Raw genomic sequence first — 20,315 nt, 5'->3', positions numbered from 1 at the left:
GTAACAGGGTTAGTGAAGGTAACCGGAGAATACATTTTGACACTGGCGGGAATAGTTACAGAATTAGTGATGAGAAGATTGTTTGTTAGAAAGAGGATGGAGGAGAAACTGGGGCATCACATAAATTATGGAATAATATGACGATTCCAAATTTATATAAAAATTTCGTACTACTGCTTTTTGATCTCATTCTTCAGAAGCTAGAGCATGTGAATGAAATGTGAAACTATTTCCTAATATAAAACTGTTTGCTTGTAGTAAGCCTAATAGGCATCTGATATTTGTACTTCGTGAATTGAGTTGCATTATAAAAGTGACCATTTGTGCCAAAACAGTCTCGTTTATTTGGTGTGTGTTACAATTGCTGCAATATTAAGCAGGCTTGTTTCATTTTATTTAGCAGACTGAGAAAATACATGTAATCAGATCGAGAAACCACATCAGTCTTGGATACAGCTTTTTCAATATTTAATAGATCCTTTCCCAGAAAGGAAAGCACGCCATGTAAAGCTATAGCAAGATTATAGAGAAAAAAATGCTATGAATTAAGGATGGAAGAAATGTTACTATCCTGTTTGTCTCTTGTTTTTACTGGTCTTATGTATCTTATATTTAATTTGATGTCTCACAAAACAGCAAGTTATTAGATAATAGGTAATAAAGAGTGCAAATATTCTGAAGAGTTCTTGTTCTCCAGGTTCCAATTAATCCCATCCGCTATTATTTGCGAGTTGGGAGCAATAGAGGCACCACAGGGCATTTAATTTCCACTGTCCTGAATGTAGTTTGATGGCACCCATTACAAAATATTACACATTTGAGTTCCACAGAGTGAAATACAGTGACGTGCGATAGAAGACTGCTGTGTGAAGAGGCATGGCACTGCACTTTGACACATTTTAGGCCAAAAAACATGTCTTACATTTCCTCTAACATATATGTCTTATGTATCAGACTCTACAGAAAGATGTGTGCTACAAAATAAACATATTTTTGAAAAGTCGATTTTTATTTATTTATTTATTTTACTATTATCTTTTTTATTATTTTTTTTTTAATTTGGTGACCTACCTCAAACGCTCGAGGAAAGGGGGGTGCCACTATCTAGTATTGCCCCAATTCGGAAATGTCATAGATCCGGGACTGATCCACAAAGCAGTCGGAGTTGTAGTGCGGAGGTGAGTAGTCTCCACGTGACCTGTGTTTACGTTTAGTGATTCTGCTGTTTCCTCTTCATTTATTGCTGTCACGTCAAATGAAAACAAAACGGATTTCTATGGCCGGGAGCTATCAGGTGAATTAAAATACATTCACGTAATTACCCAAGGCTAAAATAAGTTATTAGTTTCAGATTTTATTTTATGTCCACCTGTCTGACAGTCAAGCATTAATCGCCTTGCAGAACAATGAAGTTATATTTGTCGGTTTGCTAAAGAAATTTGGCTTTCATTAATCTTTTCCGCTGAGGCAGTCCATTTATTTGAAATGGCATGTTTAAATCCACACAATTGGCTAGTTTCAACTGTTCGCTGCATTTCAAGTGCACGTTTTCATCTTCTAGCATGTATCGCATTATGCCATAATAAAGATCCAAACATGAGATAATACGGTACTGGTACTCCAAGAAAATTCACATCTGACTCTGGACATAGGAATTTGCACTTTAAGCCGAATTATGCATTTTTGTATGGTTCACGAATTTCCGATGCTCTAGGAGTATCCTCCGATGTCTTGTTTCTTTAATGACATAATGTAAGATCTTCTAATGTTTTACACATACGAACATACAGGCTTCCTGCGTCGTCATAGCTGCGCAAGCGCAGTGACGCCTATTATCTGGCACTCTCTGGCAACTGCTGAAACAAGCCTATTTCTAACAGGTTGCGGGAAAATATTGCGAGTAGTTGTTTGAGAAGCGTTACTTTCAAAGTAAATTTCCTTTTGCACAAGATGAACTATGTGTGAGAATGTACGATGAATTTTTTAAATCACAGAGCGTTTGACTCTCATTTAAAAATCAACTCTTTGAGGACGACCATTTAGAATAATTTCGAGCCCAGAGGATAAGACATTTATGTCGTCGTTAAAAATTTTACTGGCACATTTGTGTGATGTATCTTTAAGTGTAATACGCACAAAAAAGATCAACATTATATGTGAAAACTTAGCTTCTCTTGCAGCTTATTAATCTTAGAGACCAATATTATATGTGAAACTTTACTTTTCTTGTAGCAACACTATGTATATTAATTTAAAGCATTAACTTTTCCTACTAGTGTGTTCTCGCTACTTAACAGTGATGTTGCTATTGGGTGACTACATCATGTGTCGTATGCTCTGAAGTGCCGCTGCTGTAGGCTGGCGAGATCATGTGACATGAGCTATGACTGGTTTACAAAAGCGCAATGCAATCTCGATTTCAATGCTTGGGAAAGTAACGTGCGGTGTTTGGTGGAATTCGAATTTACACTTTCAAAATACGAAAATATGCTGTGTACATGTTGCTGCCCATCAGACATGTTGCTGCACATCAGACGTCTTTCCAAAATGTGTTTTTTTTTTTCCCCCTGAGTTTCATTTTCTAAAGTGTTGGGAAATTCTACGCTGGTGTATGAAACCATAACCATTCAAAGGACTGATAAGTTTTACAGTTCTGAGGAAAAGTATACTGTCACTTAACATGGAAAAAGTGTATTTTTAACCGGGAAATCCAGGAATATTTTTTCCTTGTCCGTGTATACACCTATCTGCTAAAGGACATGAAAGATGATATATTTTTACCACGGTTAATTTTCAGTGATGAAGCAACACTTCATTTTAGCAGTAAAGTAAATCAACGTAATGTGCGCATATGGGGTTCCAGAGCCCTTATGACTCTGTTGAGTATGAAAGAGACTCACCTGAAGTGAACATTTTTTGTGCCTTCTTTTTTTTGAGGAAAACACTATGACTGGAGTGAGCTGTCTTCAAATGGTGCAGAATTGGCTTTTTCCAAAATTTATAGAGGACTCCAATGACTTCATTTTCCACCAGGATCGAGCTCCATCACACTGCGAAAACAATGTATGTCAGTTTCTCAATGACATTGTGTCTCAATGCTGGATAGGGTGCACGGGGACCAATAGATGCTGTTCTACATTTGTGGTCTCTAAGATCACCAGACATGTCCCCGTGAGATTTTTTTCTTATAGGGATATGTGAAGGAAGGTATGATGATCCCTCCTTTATGTCATGGCATAGTAGAAGTGAAGAATAGAATATCAGCTGCCACAACTTCTGTAAAAGCAGATGCATTGTGATGAATTTATCTATTGTCTAGATGTAATTTGTGCTCCTGCTGGTGGGCACAAAGGGCATTTGTAATAGCATAGCTAAAACTTTAAGGTTTTGTGATTATTTTGGAATTGGAGTTTTGAAGTCAGGTCATTCTTTTTTTAACACTCTGTAGACTACATAACGAGAATTGTCCACTCCAAAGAAATTAACTAGATTTAATTGACTGGTTTCTAATGTCTTTTTTTGCATATTTATCTACAAAGGTATAAAGTTGCACAACGGTATATGATGAACAAAAGTAATAAATGTTTTGAAATGTGACATGTTTCAGACATATTTTACAACAGGGTTGTGTGTCGGTGTGACCGAAGCGATTGTGATGAATCCATTCGAGCGTGTGAAAGTGACCCTGATGGCAGACAGGTCACCTGTGGAGAAGGCGCCCAGCACGTGGGACGTCCTAAAGAAAATCGTCAGCAACAAGGTAGCCAACGCACACAGCTTTCTTAAGCCGTATCAGTCCATTCTGAGAGCTGCTGCTAGTCTGGCCAAGCCTCTTCAGTTGTACTTTGGGAGCAATTACATTTTATTTGGCAATGTTTTGAGAACTTTTTAGCAGAATGAGTTTGCATCAGTTTTCAATAATCATTTTTGTGTGTGGTCGACATTCTCAAAGTGAGCGATATGTGTAGTCTGAATGGAGGCTGCAAAAAAAGAATCGATAATCACACAGAATAACAAACTAAAGTTATTAACATTTGACTAAGAATATTAAGGATATTTTGTTGAACAGTTCGTCTCGTAATGCAAACTGGGAATATAAAGCAATGAATGCAGTCATGACTAAAAGAGGGACCGATGCTGTTTGAGTAGTCGTCGTGACAGACGAGGTTTTCTGCTTCCAAAGATAATGTAATCACTTATAGGACTTGCCAAAACTGGCAGTAAAGAAGTGCCTCGAGTATTTGCTTGTATCGAGCTAATGTCATCATCTACAGCACTGTGGCACTGGGGAAGCATTAAGAAAGAGCAGTGGTGTTCTTCTTTGATGCAGACTTTCACACAGACTAGTCTCTTGTGTATAAAAGAAGACCCTAACAGAAAGAGCCTAAGGCAATCTGTTCATAAACATAATACTTGCCAAGCATTAAAAGTAGATATACTTATAACTAGCCTTAAAAATGCAGTACAGCTATGAATGTCTATGTATAAAGCATTTTAAGAAATTACCGTCACAGGCAAATCAGGTCTCTCTGCTAGAAGTGGTTGAAAGAGAAGGCTTTTTATGCACTTGAATTTCAAAACTGTGTGAAAGATGATTTTATTTGCCACGTAATTTGTAAGACCGATTGTACCATCATTCAAGGATTATGTAGTTGTTCTTGTGTAGTGTTCTTTTATTTATGTACATGCATTTGTTTGTGATTCACTTCAGTTTATAGTATAATAGAGGGAAACATTCCATGTTGGAAAAATATATCTAAAAACAAAGATGCTGTAACTTACCAAACGAAAGCGTTGGTATGTTGATATAGACAAAAAACACACAAACACACACACAAATTACAAGTATTCGCACAACCCACAGTTGCTTCATCAGGAAAGAGGGAAGGAGAGGGAAAGACGAAAGGATGTGGGTTTTAAGGGAGAGGGTAAGGAGTCATTCCAATCCCAGGAGCGGAAAGACTTATCTTAGGGGGAAAAAAAGGACAGGTATACACTCGCGCACACACACACACATCCATCCGCACATATACAAACACAGGCAGACATACATTTATAGGGATGAACAAAGAGGTTACGAAGGTTAGGTGGACGGTGGAAAGACACTCTTAGTGCCGGGACTGGATCAGACTCTGAATGTGGCTCTCCAGCAGGGATACGACTTCCTCAAATCCTGCCCTGAAATGAGATCCATCCTTCATGAAATCCTCCCCACTCCACCAAGAGTGTCTTTCCGCCATCCACCTAACCTTCGTAACCTCATGGTTCATCCCTATGAAATTCCCAAACCACCTTCCCTACCCTCTGGCTCCTACCCTTGTAACCGCCCCCAGTGTAAAACCTGTCCCATACACCCTCCCACCACCACCTACTCCAGTCCTGTAACCCGGAAGGTGTACACGATCAAAGGCAGAGCCACGTGTGAAAGCACACACGTGATTTACCAACTGACATGCCTACATTGTGAAGCCTTCTATGTGGGAATGACCAGCAACAAACTGTCCATTCGCATGAATGGACACAGACAGACAGTGTTTGTTGGTAATGAGGATCACCCTGTGGCTAAACATGCCTTGGTGCACGGGCAGCACATCTTGGCACAGTGTTACACTGTCTTGGTTATCTGGATACTTCCCACTGACACCAACCTATCAGAACTCCGGAGATGGGAACTTGCCCTTCAATATATCCTCTCTTCCCGTTATCCACCTGGCCTCAACCTCTGCTAATTTCAAGTTGTCGCCCCTCGTACATCACTTGTCACTCAACATCATCTTTGCCTCTGTACTTCCGCCTCGACTGACATCTCTGCCCGAACTCTTTGCCTTTACATATGTCTGCTTGTGTCTGTATATGTGCGGATAGATATGTGTGTGTGTGCGAGTGTATACCTGTCCCTTTTTCCCCCCAAGGTAAGTCTTTCGGCTCCCAGGATTGGAATGACTCCTTACCCTCTCCCTTAAAACCCACATCCTTTCGTCTTTCCCTCTCCTTCCCTCTTTCCTGATGAAGCAACCATGGGTTGCGAAAGCTTGATATTTGTGTGTGTATTTGTGTTTGTTATTGTTTCTATCAACGTACCATATTTCTACTTGTGTCTGTTATGTGCAGATGGATGTGTGTGTGTGTGTGTGTGTGTGTGTGTGTGTGTGTGGGCGTGTGCGCGCATGCGCGAGTGTATACCTGTCCCTTTTTACCCCTAAGGTAAGTCTTTCCGCTCCCGGGATTGGAATGACTCCTTACCCTCTCCCTTAAAACCCACATCCTTTTGTATTTCCCTCTCCTTCCCTCTTTCCTGATGAAGCAACCGTTGGTTGCGAAAGCTTGAATTTTGTGTGTGTGTTTGTGTGTCTATCAACATGCCAATGCTTTCGTTTGGTAAGTTGCATCATTGCATCATATATTAAAAAAAGTGACCTTGTTTCCTAATGTTAAATGGATTTTTTTAAAATTACGGGTGACATCAGTTGCATTCTGATGTTTAAAGATGGATGAATCAATATAGATTGGAAATGTAAAAACATGTTAAGTGCCTTTTTTAAAAAATAAAAAAATAAAAAAAAAAAGCATTTTCAGTGCTGTTCTGTACTTGGTGCTCTGTTGGGTGTCCTTAGACATACGCCAAGTGTCATATCGTGGAGAGAATGCCAGCCAGTGCTAGCCCCAGGACTTCCATCAGCCAAAGCTATGAAATCATTCCATGTAAGTTCAATGCTTACAACTGAATTATCTCATTTTGAAGATACTGCTGAAAGGTGGTTGTCCATTCTGGCATGTAACATCTCCAAATGCGTTATAACTAATGGGTGTCAGACTCATCCTCCATCTTAAATAGCTATTAAGGATTCTTACTCTGAAACAGGAGAATGGAAAGATGTCAGTGTACTCAATACACGAAGGATCGTGGCTGATGGATGCCATGCCGCACTTCGTCTGAAAGACAATCCTCGTTTATCAGTTTGCAAACCAGAAAGCCAGTTGATGATGGTGCCATTTCTTTCTCAACAGCACAGGGATTTGTACAGTAAACTTTGTGACATCTGATACGAAGAATGGAGTTGTGTAAGAAACAGAAAACAATAATGAGGGATTTTTTCATGAATTTAATTTTATTGTTCTCTTGTAAAGAATATGTAAAAGAAGTGACAAATGTTTTTGTTGACTACAGTTCTACTAGTTAAAATATTACTGCTGTGTCTCTGTACTTCTATTATCACAAAAAAACATAATGCCTCTTTGTTAATGATGTTTGGAACAAAAACTTTATTTTTGATGCCTATTCCCAGATGGTTTCCAGGTATGGTACTTAGAATGTTCATAATAAATTATTTGTTTTCTAATTTGTCTCATTATTTTTTGCAGTGATGAGATGGACAGCATAATTCTCTGGTATCAGAATACCTTGTTGTTGGTCTTCAGTCCAGAGACTGGTTTGATGCAGCTCTCCATGCTACTCTATCCTGTGCAAGCTTCATCTCCCAGTACCTACTGCAACATACATCCTTCTGAATCTGTTTAGTGTACTCATCTCTTGATCTCCCTCTACAATTTTTACCCTCCACGCTGCCCTCCAATACTAAATTGGTGATCCCTTGATGCCTCAGAATATGCCCTACCAACCAATCCCTTCTTCTAGTCAAGTTGTGTCACTAATTTCTCTTCTCTCCAGTTCTGTTCAATACCTCCTCATTAGTTATGAGATCTACTCATCTAATCTTCAGCATTCTTCTGTAGCACCACATTTCAAAAGCTTCTATTCTCTTCTTGTCTAAACTATTTATCATCCACATTTCACTTCCATATGTGGCTACACTCCGTACAAATACTTTCAGAAACGACTTCCTGACACTTAAATCTATACTCGATGTTAACAAATTTCTCTTCTTCAGAAATGCTTTCCGTGCCATTGCCAGTCTACATATCCGCTCTACTTCGACCATCATCATTTATTTTGCTCCCGAAATAGCAAAACTCATTTACTATTTTAAGCGTCTCATTTCCTAATCTAATTCCTGCAGCATCACCTTATTTAATTCGACTATATTCCATTATCTTAATTTTGCTTTTCTTGATGTTCATCTGATATCCTCCTTTCGAGACACTGTCCATTCCGTTCAGCTGCTCTTCCAGGTCCTTTGCTGTCTCTGACAGAATTACAATGTCATTGGCGAACCTCAAAAGTTTTTATTTCTTCTCCATGGATTTTAATACCTACTCCATTCCCCCCCCCCCCCCCTTTACTGCTTGCTCAGTAAACAGATTGAATAACATCAGGGATAGGCTACAACCTTGTCTTACTCCCTTCCCAACCACTGCTTCCCTTTCATGCCCCTCAACTCTTATAACTGCCATCTGGTTTCTGTACAAATTGTAAATAGCCTTTCGCTCCCTGTATTTTACCCGTGCCACCTTCAGCATTTGAAAGAGAGTATTCCAGTCAACATTGTCAAAAGCTTTCTCTAAGTCTACAAATGCTAGAAATGTAGGTTTGCCTTTCCTTAATCTATTTTCTAAGATAAGTCGTAGGGTCAGTATTGCCTCACGTGTTCCAACATTTCTACGGAATTCAAAGTGATCTTCCTCTAGGTCGGCTTCTACCAGTTTTTCCATTCGTCTGTAAAGAATTCGTGTTAGTATTTTGCAGCTGTGGCTTATTAAATTGATTGTTCGGTAATTCTCACATCTGTCAACACCTGCTTTCTTTGGGATTGGAATTGTTATATTCTTCTTGAAGTCTGAGGGTATTTCGCCTGTCTCATACATCTTGCTCACCAGATGGTAGAGTTTTGTCAGGGCTGGCTCTCCAAAGGCTATCAGTAGCTCTAATGGAATGTTGTCTACTCCCGGGGCCTTGTTTCGGCTTAGGTCTTTCAGTGTTCTGTCAAACTCTTCACGCAGTATCGTATCTCCCATTTCATCTTCATCTACATCCTCTTCCATTTACATAATATTGTCCTCAAGTACATCACCCTTGTGCAGACCCTCTATATACTCCTTCCACCTTTCTGCATTCTCTTCTTTGCGTAGAACTGGGTTTGAGAATGAGCTCTTGATATTCATACAAGTGATTCTCTTCTCTCCAAAGGTCTCTTTAATTTTCCTGTAGGCAGTATCTATCTTACCCCTAGTGAGATAAGCCTCTATATCCTTACATTTATCCTCTAGCCATCCCTGCTTAGCCATTTTGCACTTCCTGTCGATCTCATTTCTGAGACATTTGTATTCCTTTTTTCCTGCTTCATTTACTGCATTTTTATATTTTCTCCTTTCATCAATTAAATTCAATATCTCTTCTGTTACCCTAGGATTTCTACTAGCCCTTGTCTTTTTACCTACTTGATCCTCTGCTGCCTTCACTATTTCATCTCTCAAAGCTACCCATTCTTCTTCTTCTGTATTTCTTTCTGTAGTAACACTGTTCACGTTTACGTCGCACTTCACTTAGCGTAGACCAGGACTGTGACCTAGGCATGCCCGATGTGAACTGAATGGGCACGGCCCTTGCTGCCGGAGTTGTTGTTGTTGTTGTTGTTGTTATGCCGGCAGGGGTCGCGTCCGAATTCTCGCGTGCCCTCTGGTGGACGGGACTCTACTTGTGGCAACTACCGTCCGTGACGCGCCGTGCCAATGTGCGCCTCCCGCGATCTTTCTGGTGGCTACTGCACTCCTCCTCCTTTGGGGGGTGAAGCCTCTGTGATCCACTGCGGAAGGTGGAGCGTCGGGCAGGAGCGATGACCCCCACATCCCTTGGATGGCCGGAGTCGAGGGGATCTGCCAACCCTCGAGCCGGAACCTTCGAATACGGCTGGAAGTGACCCACACGAAGAGGCCCCCGTCGTCCCACAACCGGAGCCCGGGACAGAACGGGCGACAAGCTGTCGAACTCCGGATCCTGTTCCACCTCGGGAGGGGCAAGACCCAGTGGCGGGGACAAAGGAGAAGGGACGACCACAGGTGAACCAGCCTCCTGAGAAACCGGGCGTGCTAGGGGGGCCGGCTCTCGCTGGGGCATCTCAAACGATGGCGATGCCGGTGCTGGAGCTACTGGAGGCTGCCAAGGCTGAGAACCATCGCAGTGCGGCAGAGTCACAGCGGGGAGAGGAGGTAACGTCCCCTGTGAAACCAACACAGGTGCCGGCAATGGGGAAGCCGGTGTCCGAGAGGTCGGAGGGTGGGTGCCCGAACGTGGACGTAGCTGATTTTGGTGACGTCGTACCACCCGGTCCCCCGCCTGCAAGGTATAGAGCCGGCGGCCATTTCGGCGCTGGACCACCGCCGGCATCCAACGTGGATTGCGACCAAACCCACGAGCCCAGACCGACATACCCAGTGGAAAACCAGGTACTCCGTTTTGTGAAGACTGGCAAGGACCAGGCCGGAGGAGGTGCAGCAGAGTCCTAGGTTGACGCCCATGGAGGAGCTCTGCGGGGCTGCGTTCTCCCATTGGTGTGGTCCAGTATGCCGTCAAGAAAAACGTCAATGCTTCCTCTGCAGGAAATTCGTGCACATACTTTTTCATCTGTGTCTTAAATGTGTGCACCATGCGCTCGGCTTCCCCATTCGATTGTGGATGGAAGGGGGGAGAGCAAACGTGCCGAATACCGAAGCGCCTACAAAAATCCTGGAAGGTCTGCGAAATAAACTGTGGTCCATTGTCCGAGACCAGGGTGATTGGCAGACCTTCCACAGAAAAGATTTTTGCTAGTGCCTGGATTGCAACTTCTGAAGTGGTTGAGGAGCAGCGAACCACATGTGGGAAGCGGGAATAAGCATCAATGACAATGAGCCAAAAGCCATTGAGAAACGGGCCCGCAAAATCGATGTGAACACGTTCCCATGCTTGGGTTGCCGGCGGCCATGAAGAGAACGCTGCCCTGGGAGATGCTTGTTGGCTCGCACACTGGGAACAGGCGGCCACCAAGTGCTCAATTTCTCTGTCAATACCGGGCCAGTACACATGTCTGCGAGCCAAGGTTTTAGTACGGGAAACACCCCAGTGCCCCGCATGTAATAACGTGAGGACCTCCCTTCATAAACTTGCAGGAACAACCACGAGAGGAGCTGTATCATCGGTAGCCAGAAGGAGAACTCCTTCCAAGACCGAGAGGCGGTCTCGTAGAAGAAAATAATTACGAAGAGGGTCCAAGGCCCGGCCGTGAGGGCGGGGTGACCGCCCCTGCTGAATGAGGCGAACTACTTGCCGGAGAACCGGGTCAGCTGCCGTTTCCCTGGCGACTCGAGAACTAGTGATCGGGAAGCCATCAACCGCTTGGCGGGACGCCACATCCAAATGAGAACACATAATCTCCTCTCGATCGAACGTAGGATCCAGGCCCACTGGAAGACGGGAAAGAGCGTCGGCGTTGGCATGCTGTCCTGTAGGGCGAAAACGAATGTCATAATGGTACTTAGAGAGGAACAAGGCCCAGCGCTGTAGTCTGTGGGCCGCCCTATCCGGAATCTGAGAGGCGGGACCAAATAATGATATTAACGGCTTATGGTCAGTGATTAACTGAAACTTCGTGCCATACAAGAAAGGATGAAACTTGGTAACAGCGTAGACAATGGCCAAAGCCTCTTTTTCCACCTGGGAGTAATGGGCCTGCGTGGGATTAAGCGTTTTAGACGCAAACGCCAGTGGTTGCTCGGAACCATCTGTGTTGCGATGGGCCAGGACCGCCCCCCCCCCCCATACTGCGAAGCATCTGTAGCCAGGACCAACGGCTTATGGGGATCAAAAGTAGTCAAACAAGGGGCTGACGTGAGGAGGCCCTTCAACGAGGTGAACGCTCGCTCGCATGCAGGCGACCAATCAAAAGGAACACTCTTGTGCAGAAGGCAGTACAGGGGGTGGGCTATAGTGGAAACCCTGGGAATGAACCGGTGGTAATAGGCTATCTTGCCTAAAATAGCTTGTAACTCTTTCAGCGAAGCGGGCCGAGGAAGGTTGACGATACCTTGGACCAAACTTCCTAGTGGCTGGATGCCGTGCCGAGAGATGGTGTAACCCACATACTCAATGGACGGTTGGAAGAAGGTTGACTTATGCAGGTTGCAACGCAAGCCCACAGACCTGAATTTGAGAAAGAGGGTGCGAAGGTTGTGCAAGTGTTCCTTCGTGCTGCGGCCTGTGACAATTATGTCATCCAGGTAATTAATACAATGAGGGATTGTCGACGTGACATGCTCAAGATAACGCTGGAATATCGCCGGGGCAGTGGATATTCCAAAGGCCAACCGCTGGTATTGGTAAAGGCCAAACGGGGTGTTGACGACCGCCAGCCGTTTGGAGGCCTCATCAAGTGGTATCTGATGATAAGCCTCTGACAGATCGATTTTCGAAAAATATTGGCCTCCCGCCACGGCGGAGAACAATTCATCAGCACTAGGCAAAGGATAGGTGTCCACCACCAATTGGTAATTAATGGTGGCCTTGAAATCGCCACAAAGACATAATTTTCCCGAGGGCTTCCTTACAATAACGAGGGGCGAAGCCCACTCACTGGAAGAAATGGGAAGAACGACCCCTAGGTCTGTTAGCCAGTCTAGCTCTTCCTTTACCTGAGGGCGGAGAGCCAAGGGGATCTGCCTCGCGCGTAGAAAACGCGGGCGAGCCGACGCATTCAACGTTAAGTGAGCTTCAAAATCTGAAACACGCCCCAGGCCCCCCTCAAAAATATCTGGGAAGTCTGAGAGCAAAGATTCCAATGATTGATAGGGAACGTCTTCGGAGACCAACTGTATGGTGTCAGCGATAGAAAAACCGAAAGCTTGAAAGGCATCCAGGCCAAAAAGGTTAGCGGAGCTCGCATCACTGACAACAATAAAAGTAATAGGCCAAGTGACTGATTTGTAAGTCACGTCGGTAGTGAATTGACCCAGTAGGGGAATGAACTGATTACCATAACCGCGTAGACGCTGGTAAACTGGCGCCAACGGGGGCGATCCAAGGCCGGAATAAGTTTGTGCATTCAACAACGAAACTGCCGCGCCCGTATCTACTTGCAGTTGTAACCGGCGCGACCAAACCGACACCTCGATAAAGAGTTTGCGTGCCGATGCGTCGGGAGCCTGGCCCGATGAAACTTCCTGAATGTCAACGTCCATGTCCTCTGTACCTGCTTCCTTCGATTCTTTTGAGGCTGAGCGGCAAACTTTAGCAATGTGACCTTTTTTATTACATTTGCGACAAACGGCCCAACGCTGGGGGCACTGACCGATCATGATGTATATAGCACGATGCACAGGACGGCAACAGGGGCCGGCGGCCGGAATTCTGTTTACGCGCCGTGCGGGAGCGGCCGTAACAGCCGGATTGTACCGCTCGCACGTCGTCCACCCCGGACACAGTGGACGCGGCCGCGCCGCCCTGAACCTCCGCGACGTCGCACCATGCTTCCAGCTGTTGACCTGCCGTGTGAGGGACTTCATACGATTGAGCAATGGACAGGAGTTCCTCGAGGGAAGGGTCTTCTAACTGCAGGGCCCGTTGCCGGACCTCCCTATCAGGGGCCGAACGAACAATGACGTCACGTACCATAACGTGGGCATACGACTCTCGCGACTGCTCCGTGACAAAATGACACTTGCGACTAAGACCATGCAGGGTAGCGGCCCACGCCCGGTAAGACTGATGGGGCTGTTTCTTGCATTGATAGAACTCGACCCTAGCCGCCACAACATGCGTGCGGCGGCGATAATATGAAGACAGTAATGAACACAATGCGTCAGAAGACAAGGACGAGGGTTCCTGCAACGGCGCTAGCTGCCGCAAAACTTGATACAGCGAGGGAGATATCCGAGACAAGAAGAGAGCACGACATACCTCCGCATCGGCAACATGAAACGCCTGGAAATGCTGCCGAAGGCGATGTTCATATGCGTCCCAATCCTCCGCTGTCTCGTCATACGGGGGAAAGGGAGGAGGGAACTGCGCCGGAGCAGACGGCGTGGAGAGCAACGCTGGAAGCACTTGTTTCATGGTGACCATGAGCTCCGTCTGCTGTGCAACCAAAACTCGCACCAAATCACTTAGCGTAGACCGGGACTGTGTCCTATGCATGCCCGATGTTAACTGACTGGGCACGGCCCGTGCTGCCTGAGTTGTTGTTGTTGTTGTTGTTGTTGTTGTTACGCCGGCAGAGGTCGCGTCCAAATTCTTGCGTGCCCTCTGGTGGACGGGACTCTACTTGCGGTAACTACCGTCCGTGACGCGCCTTGCCAATGTGCGCCTCCCACGATCTTTCTGGTGGCTACTGCACTTTCCCCCATTCTTGTCAATCATTCCCTAATCCTCTCCCTGAAACTCTCTACAACCTCTGGTTCTTTCAGTCTATCCAGGTCCCATCTCCTCAAATCCCCACCTTTTTGCAGTTTATTCAGGCTTAATCTACAGTTCATAACCAATAGATTGTGGTCAGAGTCCACACCTCCTCCTGGAAATGTCTTACAATTTAAAACCTGATTCCTAAATCTCTGTCTTACCATTACATAATCTATCTGAAATCTGTCAGTATCTCCAGGCTTCTTCCATGCATGCAACCTTCTTTTATGATTCTTGAACCAAGTGTTAGCTGTGATTAAGTTATGCTCTGTGCAAAATTCTACCAGGCGGCTTCCTCTTTTATTTCTTATCCCCAATCCATATTCACCTACTACGTTTCCTTCTCTTCCTTTTCCTACTGTTGAATTCCAGTCACCCATGACTATTAATTTTTCATCTCCCTTCACTACCTGTGAATAATTTCTTTTATCTCATACATTTCATCAACTACTTCATCATCTGTAGAGCTAGTTGGCATATAAACTTGTACTACTGTAGTAGGCGTGAGCTTCATGTCTATCTTGGCCACAATAATGCGATCACTATGCTGTTTGTAGTAGCTTACCCGCACTCCTATTTTCCTGTTCATTATTAAACCTACTCCAGCATTACCCCTATTTGATTTTGTATTTATAACCCTGTATTCACCTGACCAGAAGTCTTGTTCTTCCTGCCACCGAACTTCCCTAATTCCCACTATATCTAACTTTAACATATCCATTTCACTTTTTAAATTTTCTAACCTACCCGCCCAAATTTTTTTTTTAGTTATTTTTTTTTTTTTTTTATTTGTTACAAATCATTTATGTGCAAGAGGAGATACACTGTTTTCTGAATGTCCTGGCAAATATGAGATTTGGCACTTAGAACTTTTTACACTTCCACTTTTCAACAAAGAAAAGAAGTAAAAACTTTGAGGTTTGCCGGTGACATTGTAATTCTGTAACAGATAGCAAAGGACTTGAATGGAATGGACAGTGTCTTGAAAGGTGGGTATAATATGAACATCAACAAAAGCAAAACAAGGGTAATGGAATGTAGTCGAATGAAGTCGGGTGATGCTGAGGGAATTAGATAAGAAAATGAGACACTTAAAGTAGTAGATGAGTTTTGCTATTTGGGCTGAGTAATAACTGATGGTAGCTGAAGTAGAGAGGATATAAAATACAGACTGGCAATGACAAGAAAAGCATATCTTAAGAAGAGAAATTTGTTAACATTGAATATAGATTTAAGTGTTAAGAAGTCTTTTCTGAAAGTATTTGCTTGGAGTGTAGCCATTGATGCAAATGAAACATGGATGATAAACAGTTTAGAGAAGAAGAGCATAGAAGCTATTGACTTGTGGTGCTACAGAAGAATGCTGAAGATTAGGTGGGTAGATTGCGTAACTGATGACGAGGTACTTGATAGGATTGGGGAAAAAAGAAATTTGTGCCACGACCTGACTAGAATAAGGGGTTGGTTGATAGGACACATTCTGAAACATCAAGGGATGACCAACTTAGTATTAGAGGGAAATGGGTGGAGGGTAGGGGAGATTATAGGAGGAGACCAAGAGATGAATACAGTAAGCAGATTCAGAAGGATGTATGTTGCAGTAGTTATTCAAAGATGATGAGGCTTGCATTGGATAAAGTAGCATGGATAACTGCATCAAACCAGTCTTCAGACTAAAGATCAGAACAACAACAATGTGCTAGAAGTGCAGATATGAACACACAAAATTTTCGTTGGCTCTTCTACTTTCTAACTAGAATTGTAATTAGTTGCCCACAGTTGTGCCTTGGCAGTCAGAGATAGGGATCGTGTACATGAGCGCGCGCGCGTGTGTGTGTGTGTGTGTGTGTGTGTGTGTGTGTGTGTGTGTGTGTGTTAATTTAGAAGTAGACTTTTTGGCCATTGGCCGAAACCTTACTTGTTTAGCAGTCATTTTGTTGTGCCTGTCTTTGACTCGACATTTCCAATATATGGAGTAGCAATCTACTATTTTCATAACATTTTTGTTATTCCATCCTCAAATTTCCATTGTCTAATTAGAAGATTATTGTTTTAGGAGTGAAGTGAGATTTTGATATGCGTTGACAGAATACTAAATAACTTGGAAAGCTGTTATGTTTGAGAGAATCATTATACTTTAAACACAATATTTTGAGTGTTTAAATATCTGTTAAGCAGTGGCAGAACACACACATAAAAAACTCTTGTGATTGGCAAGTTTTCGGAGCCAGTGGCTCCTTCTTCAGGCAGAAGGGTTGAAGGGGAAGGAAGAAGGGTGAAGGAAAAGGACTGGAGAGGTCCAGGAAAAAGGCTAGATTTTGGGAAAGTCACCCAGAACTGCGGGTCAGGGGAGACTTACAATACGGGATGAGAAGGAAAGACTGATTGTTGGGGACTGTATCAGATGAGATTTGAAAACCTGAGAGCTTAAAGGTGAAAGACAGGGTAATATGCAAGACACAGATTACTACTAAAACATTGTGCACAAGTTTATAAGAGTGAGAAGCTAAGTGCATTGTACGTAACATAGGTGGGAGGGGGCGGTGAAAAATAGACAGGAAAGACAATGAAAGATGTTTGTGGTTATGTCATACTATGGCGCATTTTCCGACAGATGTGCGCAGGCCTTAAGGAAAACAAAAAATAAAAATTGGGTTTCAGACAAAAGGTGCAATTGGTTGTAAGCTATGGCAAAAGTTGGCAACTACAGCAATAAATATATGGGATCTGGTGTTTATAAGATTAGCTGCCAGTACTGTGATAGATTTTACATCGGTCAGACAGGAAGAAATTTCCACTCGTTTTGGAGGACATACATACAGTCAAAATAAGAGCGCTTTCGGTACACATTTGGACAGAGCAAGACATTCAGTAGGATATATAGACAGTAATATGAAAGTGTTGCATAGGGCGTCAAAGGGACAGTTAAGAACCTGCTCGAAGAAATAGAGACTTATGTGCACAGAAAACAAGAACCGGAATTACTGCTGAATGAACAGAATGAGTTTAACCTGAATACTCACTTTGATAAATTCAGAAACCTACTAGTTTGAATAGCGTGGAGCACCCCAGCAGATTGGCGTGTGCCGGCTGCCGGCAACGAGGAGACAGGGCCTTCCTCCGTTAGCTCGGCCACAGGAAAACAAGGAAGTCATGCAGAGAAGCCATGACATATTCGCCATCGATGCCGCACTCTAATATAATATTCATTATAGATTTTCTATTTTTTAATTAAGGGGCACTATTTTATTAATTGTATTATGATTAGGTTCACTGTTAACTGATCTCTTAGGATTGAAGATGATGTGATTTTTTATTTTTATACTTTTTATACTGGCATTCATAAAATGTTGTATGTTACCTACCCAGGCTAAGGGCTGTATTGTATAGTATTTGTGCTTTTTATGGATTTCAAGTATGAGTCCAATTTCACATACAGAATATCAGCAAATGTTTTTAATGTCAGATGCTCATTTAGCCAAAGGAAAATTTTTTAACTAAAGACAGTGCATACTGCATTTTAATCTTTATATTGGCGACACTGTTTTACTATGTACTCTAGCTAAAGTTCCCCCTGCTGGCATTAGGTTCTTGTATTAAATACCTGACGCAATCTGAGTACTATCAGCATGTACCATGTACTCACATGCTTAACTTGACGATGATTTTTATCAGAATATTTTCACGGTATGTATGACTGCTACACATGGCTATACATATTTTATATTTTTATATTTCATGCATCACTAATACTTGTATAGATTTAGTCTTAACTAATTGAACCTGGTCACTTACACAACATTTATATCTGCAACAGACCTTAAGATGGCCGTAAGCCAAAACCGGTAATAATGTGTAAAGAAGTCTGTGTGAACAAGACAGACTTGTGAAAACAAAAGTGCCAAAAATAAAATGATTGCCGACTCATTTACAGACTTCATGTCTTTAATTGATAAAGGTGTGGAAATTAAAACAGAGTGAAGCAAAGAGTAGTTGCAATCAAGAAAACCAGAGACAGAAGAAATTAACCTAAATTAAAGCCACATGGGTGGCGAGAACCAAGGACATGTTGTAGTGCTAGTTCCAACCTGCGGAGTTCTGAGAAACTGGTGTCTGAGGGAAGAATCCAGATGGCACGCACGGTGAAACAGGTGCCAATGTCACGAACATCATGTCGTAGAGCATGCTTTGCAACAGGATATTGTGAGTTCCCAGTATATATCCCGTGCCTATGCCCATTCATTCTAATTGATAATTTGTTGGTAGTTGTGCTGATGTAGAAGGCTTAACAGTCTTTACATAGTAGCTACTATATGACATGTCGTTTTGCAGGTAGCTCTCCCATTCATGGCATATGTTTTGCCAGTTACAGGGCTATTATAAGTGGTGACAGGAGGGTGCATAGGGCAAGTCTTGCCGTGGGGTGGTCACAGGGGTAGGAGCCACAGGGTAGGGAGATGGGTGCAGAAGGAGCATAGGGTGTAACAAGCATATTGCAGAGATTGGGAGGGTGACGGAAAACTATTCTAGGTTCAGACAGAATGGGTCTCATTTCAGGCCATGATTTTAGGAAACCATGGCCCTGTTGAAGTAGCTGATTAACACATTCCAGACCAGGATAATACTGTGTCACCAACGGTGTGCTCCAAAGCTGTTTTGTGGAGGGATCAGCAGTACCAGGAATGGATGCGACGGCCTGGGAAATCTGCTTTTTTAACTAGGTTAGTGGGGTAATTGCGTGCAGTAAAGGCTGAGGTGAGAATGGTGGTATATTGCTGTAAGGAGTCTGCATCCGAGCAAATACACTACTGGCCATTAAAATTGCTACACCACGAAGATGACGTGCTTCAGACATGAAATTTAACATGAGGAAAGTTTCCAACTGATTTCTCACACACAAACAGCAGTTCACCGGCGTTGCCTGGTGATGTGTTGCTGTGATGCCTCGTGTAAGGAGGAGAAATGCGTACCATCACATTTCCGACTTTGATAACGGTCGGATTGTAGCCTATCGCAATTGCGGTTTATCGTATCGCGACATTGCTGCTTGCATTGGTCGAGATCCAATGACTGTTAGAAGAATATGGAATCGGTGCGTTCAGGAGGGTAATACAGAATGCCGTGTTGGATCCCAAAGGCCTCCTATCACTAGCAGTCGAGATGACAGACATCTTATCCGCATGGCTGTAACGGATCGTGCAGGCACATCTCAATCCCTGAGTCAAAAGATGGGGAAGTTGGAAGACAACAACCATCTGCATGAACAGTTCAACGATGTTTGCAGCAGCATGGACTATCAGCTCGGAGACCATGGCTGCGGTTACCCTTGACACTGCATCACAGACAGGACTGCTTGCGATGGTGTACTCAACAACGAACCTGGGTGCACGAATGGCAAAACGTCATTTTTTTGGATGGATCCAGGTTCTGTTTACAACATCAAGATGGTTGCATCCGTGTTTGGTGACATCGCGGTGAACGCACATTGGAAGCATGTATTTGTCATCGCCATACTGGCGTATCACCCGGCATGATGGTATGGGGTGCCATTGGTTACACGTCTCAGTCACCTCTTGTTCACATTGACGGCACTTTGAACAGTGGACGTTACATTTCAGATGTGTTATGACCCGTAACTCTACCCTTTATTCGATCCCTGCGAAACCCAACATTTCAGCAGGATAATGCACGACCACATGTTGCAGGTCCTGTACGGGCCTTTCTGAATACAGAAAATGTTTGACTGCTGCCCTGGCCAGCACGTTCTCCAGATCTCTCACCAATTGAAAACGTCTGGTCAATGGTGGCCAAGCAACTGGCTTGTCACAATACGCCAGTCACTGCTCTTGATGAACTGTGGTATCGTGTTGAAGCTGCACGGGCAGCTGTACCTGTACACGCGATCCAAACTGTTTGACTCAATGGCCAGGTGTATCAAGGCCGTTATTACGGCCAGAGGTGGTTGTTCTGGGTACTGATATCTCACGATGTA

General features: G+C 43.6%; 1 protein-coding gene across 4 annotated transcripts in view; it reads left to right on the top strand.

Moving 5' to 3' along the window:
* Positions 1 to 20,315, top strand: part of LOC126210529 (mitochondrial 2-oxodicarboxylate carrier-like) — a 97,110-nt gene that overhangs the window by 48,081 nt on the left and 28,714 nt on the right. For all 4 annotated transcript variants that reach the window (XM_049939780.1, XM_049939781.1, XM_049939779.1 and 1 more), the window contains exon 5: positions 3,608 to 3,760. In XM_049939780.1, the coding sequence (XP_049795737.1) occupies positions 3,608 to 3,760 (153 nt within the window). The remainder of the gene's footprint in view (positions 1 to 3,607; positions 3,761 to 20,315) is intronic.

This window comes from Schistocerca nitens, chromosome 10 (genome assembly GCF_023898315.1).
Source record: "Schistocerca nitens isolate TAMUIC-IGC-003100 chromosome 10, iqSchNite1.1, whole genome shotgun sequence".
Taxonomy (NCBI): Eukaryota; Metazoa; Arthropoda; class Insecta; order Orthoptera; family Acrididae; genus Schistocerca; species Schistocerca nitens.
Note: the sequence above shows the minus strand (reverse complement) of the source record. Positions and strands in the feature narration are given on the sequence as shown.